The sequence below is a fragment of the Salvelinus alpinus genome, chromosome 10, assembly GCF_045679555.1.
Source record: "Salvelinus alpinus chromosome 10, SLU_Salpinus.1, whole genome shotgun sequence".
NCBI classification, from domain to species: Eukaryota; Metazoa; Chordata; class Actinopteri; order Salmoniformes; family Salmonidae; genus Salvelinus; species Salvelinus alpinus.
The window spans coordinates 10,311,512-10,325,958 of NC_092095.1; the positions used below are offsets into that span (position 1 = coordinate 10,311,512).

Below are 14,447 nucleotides of genomic sequence, written 5' to 3' on the forward strand. Positions count from 1 at the left end.
GCAAGACTCAAGAGACAGCAGTCCAAAAAAGGTGGTTACCGCAGAAACACGGTAGGAAGGTCTTGAAGGGAAGGCAGAACTCTAACCAACCAGTCCTGCAACTGTCTAGATACCCCCCGACCCCCCCTCTCTCTCCACACACACACACACACAAAAGCTCACACACCTCAACAGATCCTGCTCGGGCAGCCTGTGTACTGAAGGTTTTTAAAACAATGTGGAGTAACCTTGGTTAGTCATGGACTGTTAGTGTTTAAGAGGCTACCATTCGGTCTTGGTTAATGTCCATATTTGTGTTGTCTTTTGCTCAGTCACAGTAACCTGAGAAGGTTTACCAATGCGTTGAATAGGGAACAGAGAAGGTACACACACAGTTTAAAACCACAGACCCTCCATTTGAATCCTACTTAAGTAGTTAACCAGGATTCAAATGGAGGAGCTGTGGTTTTAAACAGCTTTTATCTTCATCGCACGTTACAAACTGCATATTTAAAATTAAAATAAAAGACCATAATGTTCAAAGACAACAATAACCCATTCATTTATCTCTTTCTAGTGATTTCATATAACTGGAGTGGTTCTGCAGTGTAACGTTGGGGCAGCGGGTAACGTTGGGGTAGCGGGCTACCCGCTGGGGTGGCGGGTAGCCTAGTGGTTAGAGCGTTAGGCCAGTAACCGAAAGGTTGCTAGATCAAATCCCTGAACTGACAAGGTAAAAATATGTCAATCTGCCCCTGAACAAGGCAGTTAACCCACTGTTCCCTGGTAGGCCATCATTGTAAATAAGATTTAGTTCTTAAACTGACTTGCTTAGTTAAATAAAGGTAAAATAATACAAATGAAATGTGATAGAGCCAGTCTGGGATCTAATGGCACCTGATGGATGACTGGTTGCATAGAAAGGGAGACTGTGAGTCATTCTCAGCTAGCCTCCCTCTGAGGTCTGGACTGTATTAGCTGAGAGCTCCAGTTAGCTGCTTTTCGTGCCGTGACTCAAAGCACCTCCTGGGTGGGGGAAACGGGGGGTGAGGAACAGGGGTGAGCGTAGGAGGATATATATCAGGCTCCTAGGAGACACATGGAGGCTAGGGATGTGTGTGTGTGTGTGTGTGTGTGTGTGTGTGTGTGTGTGTGTGTGTGTGTGTGTGTGTGTGTGTGTGTGTGTGTGTGTGTGTGTGTGTGTGTGTGTGTGTGTGTGTGTGTGTGTGTGTGTGGGGGACCATTTCCTGCAGCTGACGGGCTGCTACTCATCATGAGATCTGCTGGGGAGGCCAAGGCCCTGATCCCAGACCAGATCCATCCCCTGCTGGGGAGGCCAAGGCCCTGATTCCAGACCAGATCCATCCCCTGCTTGTTTCTGTACAGCCCAACCGCCACTGGTTTCTGTACGGCCCAACCATAACTGGTTACTGTACAGCCCAACCGCCATACTGAGTTAGTAATAAAAACAAGGCCAGACAATGAAGTCTGTATTTCACCCAGTAAGATGGTGAATACCTCAGATTTAATCTGGGGGTAATAAAGTGAGAAGTAAGACTTCCTCTGTTTTACTGCCAATTAGTAAGTGGCTCAGAGGCAACTTCTGACATAGAGTACCAGTCAAAAGTTTGGACACACCTACTCATTCAAGGGTTTGTCTTTATTTCTTACATTGGATGTCTTCACTATTATTCTACAAACTATGAAATAACACATATGGAATCATGTAGTAACCAAAAAAGTGTTAAACAAATCAAAATATATTTTATATTTGAGATTCTTCAAAGTTTGCCTTGATGACGGCTTTGAACACTATTGGCATTCTCTCAACCAGCTTCACCTGGAATGCTTTTCCAACAGTCTTGAAGCAGTTCCCACATATGCTGAGTACTTGTTGTGTAAGGACCGACGCGGGAGACGAGAAGCAGGTACGGGGAGTTGACATTTAATTAGGAACAGACAAAGAGCAAGACAGAAACAGCATCAGCACACGGATACACAATGACAAATGACAATCCATGCAGCAGTAGGGAACAGAGCTATGGAACTGACAAATACAGGGGAGGTAATAAACAGGTGATTGAGTCCAGGTGAGTCTGGTAATCGTTGATGCGCATGATGGGGGGGGGGGGGGGGGGCAGGTGTGCTTAATGATGGTGGGGAGCCCTCTAACGCCAGGGGGGGAAGAGTGGGAGCAGGCGTGACAGGTTGGCTGCTTTTCCTTCACTCTGCAGTCAAACTCATCCCAAACCATCTCAATTGGGTTGAGGTCAGGTGATTGTGGAGGTGAGGTCATCTGATGCAGCACTCCATCACTTTCCTTCTTGGTCAAATAGCCCTTACACAGCCTGGATGTGTGTTGGGTCATTGTCCTGTTGAAAAACAAATAATAGTCCCACTTAACGCAAACCAGATGGGATGGCGTATCACTGCAGAATGATGTGGTAGCCATGCTGGTTAAGTGAGCCTTGAAATCTAAATAAATCACTGATAGTGTCACCAGCAAAGCACCCCCACACAGTCACACCACCTCCTCCATCCTTCACAGTGGGAACCACACATCTTCCGTTCACCTACTCTGCGTCTCACAAAGACGCAGAGTCGCAAATTTGGACGCATCAAACAGATTTCCACCGGTCTAATGTCCATTGCTCGTGTTTCTTGGCCCAAGCAAGTCTCTTTTTATTATTGGTGTCCTTTAGTAGTGGTTTCTTTGCAGCAGTTCGACCATGAAGGCCTGATTCACGCAGTCACCTCTGAACTGTTGATGTTGAGATGTGTCTCGTACTTGAACTGTGACGCATTTATTTGGGCTGCAATTTCTGAGGCTGGTAACTGTAATGAACTTATCCTCTGCAGCAGAGGTAACTCTGGGTCTTCCTTTCCTGTGGCGGTCCTCATGAGAGACAGTTTCATCATAGTGCTTGATGGTTTTTGCGACTGCACTTGAAGAAACTTTCAAAGTTATTGAAGTAATGGTGGACTGTCGTTTCTCTTTGCTTATTTGAGCTGTTGTTGCCATAATATGGACTTGGTCTTTTACCAAATAGGGCTATCTTCTGTATACCACCCCTACCTTGTCACAACACAACTGATTGGCTCAAACGCATTAAGAAGGAAAGAAATTTACTTTTAACAAGGCACACCTGTTAGTTAAAATGCATTCCAGGTGACTCCCTCATGAAGCTGGTTGAGAGAATGGTGACTCTTTTTGAAGAATTGGCTGAGAAAGGCTGGACTGAGGGCTTGTAGGCCTGTTGTAAGGCAGGTCCTCACCAGACACCACTGGCAACAACGTCTCCTATGGGCACAAACCCACCGTCGCTGGACCAGACAGGACTGGCAAAAAGTGCTCTTCTCTGACGAGTCGTGGTTTTGTCTCACCAGGGGTGATGGTCGGATTCACCTTTATCGTCAAAGAAATGAGAAACCGAGGCCTGTACTCTGGAGCGGGATCGATTTGGAGGTGGAGAGTCCATCATGGTCTGGGGCGGTGTGTCACAGCATCATCGGACTGAGCTTGTTGTCATTGCAGGCAATCTCAACGATGTGTGTTACAGGGAAGACATCCTCCTCCCTCATGTGGTACCCTTCCTGCAGGCTCATCCTGACATGACCCTCCTGAGAGGACTGGGATCGGTTCTTTAATGAGGACTGGGATCGGTTCTTTAATGAGGACTGGGATCGGTTCTTTAAAGTGGACTGGGATCGGTTCTTTAAAGAGGACTGGGATCGGTTCTTTAAAGAGGACTGGGATCGGTTCTTTAAAGAGGACTGAGATCGGTTCTTTAATGAGGACTGGGATCGGTTCTTTAATGAGGACTGGGATCGGTTCTTTAAAGAGGACTTGGATCGGTTCTTTAATGAGGACTGGGATCGGTTCTTTAAAGAGGACTGGGATCGGTTCTTTAATGAGGACTGGGATCGGTTCTTTAAAGAGGACCGGGATCGGTTCTTTAATGAGGACTGAGATCGGTTCTTTAATGAGGACTGGGATCGGTTCTTTAAAGAGGACTGGGATCGGTTCTTTAAAGAGGACTGGGATCGGTTCTTTAAAGAGGACTGGGATCGGTTCTTTAATGAGGACTGGGATCGGTTCTTTAAAGAGGACTGGGATCGGTTCTTTAAAGAGGACTTGGATCGGTTCTTTAAAGAGGACTGGGATCGGTTCTTTAATGAGGACTGGGATCGGTTCTTTAATGAGGACTGGGATTGGTTCTTTAAAGAGGACTGGGATCGGTTCTTTAATGAGGACTGGGATCGGTTCTTTAATGAGGACTGAGATCGGTTCTTTAATGAGGACTGGGATCGGTTCTTTAAAGAGGACTGGGATCGGTTCTTTAAAGAGGACTGGGATCGGTTCTTTAAAGAGGACTGGGATCGGTTCTTTAAAGAGGACTGGGATCGGTTCTTTAATGAGGACTGGGATCGGTTCTTTAAAGAGGACTTGGATCGGTTCTTTAAAGAGGACTGGGATCGGTTCTTTAATGAGGACTGGGATCGGTTCTTTAAAGAGGACTGGGATCGGTTCTTTAATGAGGACTGGGATCGGTTCTTTAATGAGGACTGGGATCGGTTCTTTAATGAGGACTGGGATCGGTTCTTTAAAGAGGACTGGGATCGGTTCTTTAAAGAGGACTGGGATCGGTTCTTTAAAGAGGACTGGGATCGGTTCTTTAAAGAGGACTGGGATCGGTTCTTTAAAGAGGACTGGGATCGGTTCTTTAATGAGGACTGGGATCGGTTCTTTAATGAGGACTGGGATCGGTTCTTTAAAGAGGACTGGGATCGGTTCTTTTAATGAGGACTGGGATCGGTTCTTTAAAGAGGACTGGGATCGGTTCTTTAATGAGGACTGGGATCGGTTCTTTAATGAGGACTGGGATCGGTTCTTTAAAGAGGACTGGGATCGGTTCTTTAAAGAGGACTGGGATCGGTTCTTTAATGAGGACTGGGATCGGTTCTTTAAAGAGGACTGGGATCGGTTCTTTAATGAGGACTGGGATCGGTTCTTTAATGAGGACTGGGATCGGTTCTTTAAAGAGGACTGGGATCGGTTCTTTAAAGAGGACTGGGATCGGTTCTTTAATGAGGACTGGGATCGGTTCTTTAATGAGGACTGGGATCGGTTCTTTAAAGAGTACTGGGATCGGTTCTTTAAAGAGGACTGGGATCGGTTCTTTAATGAGGACTGGGATCGGTTCTTTAAAGAGGACTGGGATCGGTTCTTTAATGAGGACTGGGATCGGTTCTTTAAAGAGGACTGGGATCGGTTCTTTAAAGAGGACTGGGATCGGTTCTTTAAAGAGGACTGGGATCGGTTCTTTAATGAGGACTGGGATCGGTTCTTTAAAGAGGACTGGGATCGGTTCTTTAATGAGGACTGGGATCGGTTCTTTAAAGAGGACTGGGATCGGTTCTTTAAAGAGGACTGGGATCGGTTATTTAAAGAGGACTGGGATCGGTTCTTTAAAGAGGACTATATGTGAAAACACTTTACATTTGATGAGGGTTTGAAAAGATCCCATGTATACTGAAGAAACGTACAAAAGCAACATGTAAAGTGTTGGTCCCATATTTCATGAGTTGAAATAAAATATCCCAGAAATGTTCCAGACACACAAAAAGCTTTTTTCTCTCAAATGTTGTGCACAAATTAGTTTACATCCCAGGTGTGGCATATTGAGAATTTTAATTTAAAAAAAATTTAATTGGAAAACTTTGGAAATAGATAGCTTCTACTCCTCAGTTTATTGAAAAGTAATTGAAAATAAATTCTGTCTTTTCAAATTTTTAATTGTTATTTAAGTTTAGTTGCTGAATTCACTGCCTTCAATTCGAATTGACCCCAACCCTGGTGCACACTGAAGAAGCCAAGTCAGAGTTGGCTTCTCTCCAGTGCTCAAACCATCCATTTGGACCAGGCCATCACAGGCCTGGTTGAGTCTGGGTAAAAAGCATCCAAATATATATGTATATATATACAAAATATATATATATTTATATATAAATAAATGGTGGGACCAACAGCAATAATAATAGTAGTAGTGGACATGGGATTACCATTAACAACAACTACAACAACAATATTAATCAGAACAACAATACATTAAATCAATGGTAGTAGACCAGTGTCAACATGACTGAGAAGACACATGACCTGGTAGTAGACCAGTGTCAACATGACTGAGAAGACACATCCCATGGTATGAAAGACAAAACAAAACAAGATGGGAAATATTATCAACATTACTTTGCACTTTTCACTGGCTGTCCCTCAGGTTGTGGCAGGAGGACACATATTTGGCTGCCAAAACTGCACATTTTGGCTTTTCACCCAATAAATATTTGATTTTTTTCTTCATCTTTTATAGTTTCAAATTCTTTGTATTGAATTATAATTTTGGGAAAGAAATATTCTCTCAGGTCTGAGTATTTGTCACAGTGTAATCTCTCGCTCTCTCTCGCTCTCGCTCGCTCTCTCTCGCTCTCTCGCTCTCTCTCTCCAATTTCCTTTTATGACAAACTCAAGTCTCTAAGGCTAACAGGACAGTGTCTGTGTACTCTGTAGTAGTGGGACCATCTAGTGGAGAAGACATTTTTAGTGTAAGGACTTGATGTGTCTGGACACGCAGACCTCTTGTGGTGGCTGGGAGTACTACTGTTCACCAAAAGTTGAACATTACATCTGGGTCATCTTGAATGGCATCATACATTATGTTTGAACAATACAATGCACAGAAATATATGAAAATGTGTTCTCAATTCAATGAAAACACAGGGCACTGTAACCCTATCTATCTCACTGTTCCTCGGCGTCCACATCCCTAAGGACATAACACGGTCCAAACACATCAAAGACAGCCGTGAAGAGGCCACGACAACATCTCTTTCCCCTCAGGAGACTGGAATAGATTTGGCACGAGGCCTCAGATCCTCAACAAGTTCTACAGCTGCACCATCGAGAGCATCCTGACTGCCTGCATCTTTTATGTCTCATCACTGCTGCTTCTGTTTATTATCTATCCTGACGCCTAGTCACTTAATCCCTACCTATATGTACATATCCACCTCAATGACCTCGTACCCCTGCACATGGACTCAGTACTGGTACCCCGTGTATATATCCAAGGCATTACCTCGTACCCCTGCACATCGACTCAGTACTGGTACCCTGTGTATATAGCCTAGTTATTGTTACTCAGTACTGGTACTCTGTGTATATAGCCTAGTTATCATTACTCAATACTGGTACTCTGTGTATATAGCCTAGTTATCATTACTCAGTACTGGTACCATGTGTATTTAACCTAGTTATCATTACTCAGTACTGGTACCCTGTGTATATAGCCTAGTTATCATTACTCAGTACTGGTACCCTGTGTATATAACCTAGTTATCATTACTCAGTACTGGTACCCTGTGTATATAGCCTAGTTATCATTACTCAGTACTGGTACCCTGTGTGTATAGCCAAGTTATCATTACTCAGTACTGGTACCCTGTGTATATAACCTAGTTATCATTACTCAGTACTGGTACCCTGTGTATATAGCCTAGTTATCATTACTCAGTACTGGTACCCTGTGTATATAACCTAGTTATTACCTCGTACCCCTGCACATGGACTCAGTACTGGTACCCTGTGTATATAGCCTAGTTATTGTTACTCAGTACTGGTACCCTGTGTATATAACCTAGTTATCATTACTCAGTACTGGTACCCTGTGTATATAGCCTAGTTATCATTACTCAGTACTGGTACCCTGTGTATATAACCTAGTTATCATTACTCAGTACTGGTACCCTGTGTATATAGCCTAGTTATCATTACTCAGTACTGGTACCCTGTGTATATAACCTAGTTATTACCTCGTACCCCTGCACATGGACTCAGTACTGGTACCCTGTGTATATAGCTTAGTTATCATTACTCAGTACTGGTACCCTGTGTATATAGCCTAGTTATCATTACTCAGTACTGGTACCCTGTGTATATAACCTAGTTATTACCTCGTACCCCTGCACATGGACTCAGTACTGGTACCCTGTGTATATAGCTTAGTTATTGTTACTCATTGTGTATTTATTGTTACTTGTATTATTACGTGGTGATCTTTGTGCTGTTAGTGACCATAGACCTGGGTATGTGGGAGACTCTGGTTTGTTTATACATTTCTTTCTGCTGTGTTTGGGGGATGGGTGGCATTAATATGCTCATTATTAATGGGTTGTTTAAATAAGTAGTTTAAGTAGTTTAAATACCCACAAATCCTGTCCATGGGAAGATGGGTCCAATAAACAGTCTGGCATGTCTGTTTGTCTCCTACTTCCTCTTCCAAATCCACCCTCTTGAAAATAGCAGACACACACTTAAGATGCTGCCTTCCCACGTTCCCCTGCATGGGACCTGTCTGTCTGTGGCCCCTTGAACCCACCACAGGGTTACCGTAAGTGAGAAACGTACATGCCTAGTTTAGGACATATATTATGTTCCCTACAGGTTATAGAAAAGAGCAGAAGCTTTGAACTATCCGTTCAGACCCAAGTCTTACCTAGCTAGCTACCTACAGGTATGGAGGGGGCATTATATTCTGGTATAGAGGGGGCATTATATTCTAGTATAGAGGGGGCATTATATTCTAGTATGGAGAGGGCATTATATTCTAGTATGGAGGGGGCATTATATTCTAGTATGGAGGGGGCATTATATTCTAGTATGGAGGGGGCATTATATTCTGGTATGGAGGGGGTGTTATATTCTGGTAGGGAGAGGGCATTATATTCTAGTATGGAGGGGGCATTATATTCTGGTATGGAGGGGGTGTTATATTCTGGTAGGGAGAGGGCATTATATTCTAGTATGGAGGGGGCATTATATTCTGGTATGGAGGGGGCATTATATTCTGGTATGGATGGGGCATTATATTCTGGTATGGAGGGGGCATTATATTCTGGTATGGAGGGGGCATTATATTCTAGTATGGAGGGGGCATTATATTCTAGTATAGAGGGGGCATTATATTCTGGTATAGAGGGGGCATTATATTCTAGTATAGAGGGGGCATTATATTCTAGTATAGAGGGGGCATTATATTCTAGTATGGAGGGGGCATTATATTCTAGTATGGAGGGGGCATTATATTCTGGTATGGAGGGGGCATTATATTCTGGTATGGAGGGGGCATTATATTCTAGTATGGAGGGGGCATTATATTCTAGTATGGAGGGGGCATTATATTCTAGTATGGAGGGGGCATTATATTCTGGTATGGAGGGGGCATTATATTCTGGTATGGAGGGGGCATTATATTCTAGTATGGAGGGGGTATTATATTCTAGTATAGAGGGGGCGTTATATTCTAGTATAGAGGGGGTGTTATATTCTAGTATAGAGGGGGCATTATATTCTAGTATAGAGGGGGCATTATATTCTAGTATAGAGGGGGCATTATATTCTAGTATAGAGGGGGCATTATATTCTGGTATAGAGGGGGCATTATATTCTGGTATGGAGGGGGCATTATATTCTAGTATGGAGGGGGCATTATATTCTGGTATGGAGGGGGCATTATATTCTAGTATGGAGGGGGCATTATATTCTAGTATAGAGGGGGCATTATATTCTGGTATAGAGGGGGCATTATATTCTAGTATAGAGGGGGCGTTATATAACACAGTTCCACTTGTTAATCTATAATTTCTGCCAAATATCTGACAGCCAGCAGATTGTGTAACCTCATCCGTTTCAGTTATCACACTGAGGTTCACATTGATTTACTGTTTGATCTCTGATGACTGTGGGAAAAACTTGCAACTGCTGTGACAGAACTGACTCATCTCAAATGAATTCTTCATCATAGTGTCCCTCCCATTACCATTTATTTCAGTTCCATTAGTCAGAGAGACATGTTTGGACAGAGATGTGTTTAATAGGTGTTTATTTTATTGTGCTCTATTGCATCATGGGTTTTAGACTGGCTCTGTGGTTTATATCATGGGTTTTAGACTGGGTCTGTGGTTTATATCATGGGTTTTAGACTGGCTCTGTGGTTTATATCATGGGTTTTAGACTGGCTCTGTGGTTTATATCATGGGTTTTAGACTGACTGGCTCTGTGGTTTATATCATGGGTTTTAGACTGGCTCTGTGGTTTATATCATGGGTTTTAGACTGGCTCTGTGGTTTATATCATGGGTTTTAGACTGGCTCTGTGGTTTATATCACGGGTTTTAGACTGGCTCTGTGGTTTATATCATGGGTTTTAGACTGGCTCTGTGGTTTATATCATGGGTTTTAGACTGGCTCTGTGGTTTATATCATGTGTTTTAGACTGGCTCTGTGGTTTATATCATGGGTTTTAGACTGGCTCTGTGGTTTATATCATGGGTTTTAGACTGGCTCTGTGGTTTATATCATGGGTTTTAGACTGGCTCTGTGGTTTATATCATGGGTTTTAGACTGGCTCTGTGGTTTATATCATGGGTTTTAGACTGGCTCTGTGGTTTATATCATGGGTTTTAGACTGGCTCTGTGGTTTATATCATGGGTTTTAGACTGGCTCTGTGGTTTATATCATGGGTTTTAGACTGGGTCTGTGGTTTATATCATGGGTTTTAGACTGGCTCTGTGGTTTATATCATGGGTTTTAGACTGGCTCTGTGGTTTATATCATGGGTAAAGGCTCCAGTTAACTGGGTCCTCATCAGTGGACATGTGAAGTTCTTGTCCTGGAAGTCCAGCAGCACTCATGGGACAAGAAGATCCAAGCTGTTCCCAAGCCGGCCACAAGGGGGCAGATGACTGGTGTTTCAATGTAGGAGACAAGGGTGGAAGTTGAGAAAGAAAACAGTTAAATGTCCTCGGTTGACTTCAGTTTGTTATATCCTCTGATCTCATCATCGAGGTTTCACTTGTCAGCTTCAGGGATTGTCTTATTCTCACTGTCATTCCTTGGTGCATTACATTCAATTGAAATGTTTATTTTTAAACCTTTATTTAACTAGGCAAGTCAGTCAATAACGAATTCTTATTTTCAATGACGGCCTATGAACAGTGGGTTAACTAACTTGTTCAGGGGCAGAACGACAGATTTTTACCTTGTCAGCTCAGGGATTCGAGCTTGCAACCTCTACGGTTACTGGCCCAACGCTCTAACCACTAGGCTACCTGTCTCTAACCACTAGGCTACCTGCCTCTAACCACTAGGCTACCTGCTCTAACCACTAGGCCACCTGCCTCTAACCACTAGGCTACCTGCCTCTAACCACTAGGCTACCTGCCTCTAACCACTAGGCTACCTGCCTCTAACCACTAGGCTACCTGCCTCTAACCACTAGGCTACCTGCCTCTAACCACTAGGCTACCTGCCTCTAACCACTAGGCCACCTGCCTCTAACCACTAGGCTACCTGCCTCTAACCACTAGGCTACCTGCCTCTAACCACTAGGCTACCTGCCGCCTCTACACTCTAACCACTAGGCTACCTGCCGCCTCTACACTCTAACCACTAGGCTACCTGCCTCTAACCACTAGGCTACCTGCCTCTAACCACTAGGCTACCTGCCTCTAACCACTAGGCTACCTGCCTCTAACCACTAGGCTACCTGCCTCTAACCACTAGGCTACCTGCCTCTAACCACTAGGCTACCTGCCTCTAACCACTAGGCTACCTGCCTCTAACCACTAGGCTACCTGCCTCTAACCACTAGGCTACCTGCCTCTAACCACTAGGCCACCTGCTCTAACCACTAGGCTACCTGCCTCTAACCACTAGGCTACCTGCCTCTAACCACTAGGCTACCTGCCTCTAACCACTAGGCTACCTGCCTCTAACCACTAGGCTACCTGCCTCTAACCACTAGGCCACCTGCTCTAACCACTAGGCTACCTACCGCCCCAAAGCTACTGTCCAGTGTCTCCAGATTTCTATGAAATATTACCTATAATTAATTACTGAATTACCATTTCACTCTTATTGTATGTTAAAAAGCAGATTTGATGTGTTTGGAATGTTGTGGGCGTATACCAGTCATTAAAAATATTCATGAGAGTAGACCGCTGATTGGCCAGATCATCCTCCTCTAGACCTGGGTTTCCCAAGGTGTTTCTGGTCACCTGATCAACTTTTATTATCAGCGGTGTGACAACCCCTACATTCTTAATAACCCTTTCCTGGTCAGCAAGCACATCTGCATGCTCGTCCTCCTCACCAGGTTCTTGACCTGACTGCCGTTCGGCGTCGTAACCGACTTCAGTGGGGAAATGTTTACTTTCGATGGCCACTGGCACGACGGAGAAGTGTGATTCTTCGTGGATGAATCCCAGTTTCAACTGTATCGGGCGGATAGCAGACAGTGTTGTGAATGAACTGTCCCTCTCCTTTTCTACAGTGTTGTGAATGAACTCAGTCCCTCTCCTTTTCTACAGTGTTGTGAATGAACTGTCCCTCTCCTTTTCTACAGTGTTGTGAAGGAACTCAGTCCCTCTCCTTTTCTACAGGTTTTCAAATGTGACTGGTGATTGTTACCAAAAACCAACTTTTGAATTTTAAACAAAACCCTGTGTTCGGGGCAGTCGTATCAAGTTGCTTAAGACTCCATTCAACTGCATGCCAGTTAATGACAGGAACGTGTTCCTGTTGAGAGTGAAAATGTACAATAGCCTGCTCCCCGATCTGTTTGTGCTGTTTTGTCAACTCCTGTGGTTGTTGTATAGGAGCTGGGCAAGACAACACAAACAGATCTGAGACCAGGCTAGAAGCACCAGGTTGACTACTTCCTGGGAGGTGGTGACACAGGAACAAAGCCTCGTATTGTTCTACAGTCTTGACAAAGCAGACACAGCCATGTGGCATGCCAGGTACCCAATCTCATTGGGACAAACTCAGACCTTGTCCCAGATCTGTTTGTGTTGTAAAGACAAAATCCCATGACTACGACCGTAAGAACTTGCCTAACAGATCTGGGACCAGATTAAAATAGATTAAAATAAAAAACAATGGGAATCATAAATGTGGTGAAATATTGGAATTTACGTAGCAGGAGGTTAATCATCTGTTAGATTATTACATCTGCTACTGACTGAGTGTAGTCTATTCATCTAGAATAGGTCTATATGGATAATTCTATGCCCATGACAGTGTGAGTGATATTACAGGTTGGAGTATCTGTCATGACCTTACCTTTAAAAAAATAATTCCCTGTCACAATGCAGGCAGATTTACGCACTAAAACATTTACTACATATTTACAAATAAATAAAATAGACCTGTCCCAGCAGGAAAGAAGCCTATCCGTCGTGCATTCAGTGGCACCTGTCTGACACCCATCCCCCTTCAAGCATCCCTGGCAGGATGGGGCCCTGGCGGGATGGGCCCCTGGCGGGATGGGCCCCTGGCGGGATGGGCCCCTGGCGGGATGGGCCCCTGGCGGGATGGGGCCCTGGCGGGATTGGGCCCTGGGAGGGGGCATTGTTTTCTGGGTGTATCATCGAGGTAAGGAGGGGACTCTCCTTCAACGCCCTCAGAGATTCACATACAAGGAGGTCACACTGCTGTGACGATGAGTAGAAAAGGAGGGGCGTCTCCCCACGGCGTGTCCCAGTCAGAGAATCAGAAAATCAATGTAGAGGTAAGAAGGTTTAACTTACAGCTGAAGTCGGAAGTTTACATACACCTTAGCCAAATACATTTAAACTCAGTTTGTAACAATTCCTGACATTTAATCCTCGTAAATATTCCCTGTCTTAGGTCAGTTAGGATCACCAATTTATTTTAAGAATGTGAAATGTCAGAATAATAGTAGAGATAATTATTTATTTCAGCTTTTATTTCTTTCATCACATTCCCAGTGGGTCAGAAGTTTACATACACTCAATTAGTATTTGGTAGCATTGCCTTTAAATTGTTTAACTTGGGTCAAACGTTTCGGGTAGCCTTCCACAAGCTTCCCACAATACATTGGGTGAATGTTGGCCCATTCCTCCTGACAGAGATGGTGTAACTGAGTCAGTTTTTTAGGCCTCCTTGCTCGCACATGCTTTTTCAGTTCTGCCCACACATTTTCTATAGGATTGAGGTCAGGGCTTTGTGATGGCCACTCCAATACCTTGACTTTGTTGTCCTTAAGCCATTTTGCCACAACTTTGGAAGTATGCTTGGGGTCATTGTCCATTTGGAAGACTCATTTGCAACCAAGCTTTAACTTCCTGACTGATGTCTTGAGATGTTGCTTCAAGATGTCATAACCGACTTGCCAAAACTATAGTTTTTTTTATTTTTTATTTGTGGAGTGGTTAAAGTTTTAATGACTCCAACGTAAGGTGTATGTAAACTTCTGACTTCAACTGTATATGGTTTCAGTCACAACACAGAGGATGTACAGCCGTCAACACAGAGGGTCTACAGCCATCAACACAGAGGGTCTACAGCAGCCACAACACAGAGGGTCTACAGCCGTCAACACAGA

General features: G+C 44.0%; 1 protein-coding gene across 1 annotated transcript; it reads right to left on the reverse strand.

Moving 5' to 3' along the window:
* Positions 1-953: 953 nt before the first annotated feature.
* On the reverse strand, positions 954-13,470 carry LOC139531430 (micronuclear linker histone polyprotein-like). Its single transcript, XM_071327879.1, has 4 exons — positions 13,306-13,470; positions 4,763-5,458; positions 3,569-4,677; positions 954-1,005 (listed from the first exon to the last, which is right to left on the reverse strand). The coding sequence occupies exons 1-4, from the start codon at positions 13,468-13,470 to the stop codon at positions 954-956; spliced, it is 2,022 nt and encodes a 673-aa protein (XP_071183980.1).
* Between the last annotated feature and the right edge of the window lie 977 nt (positions 13,471-14,447).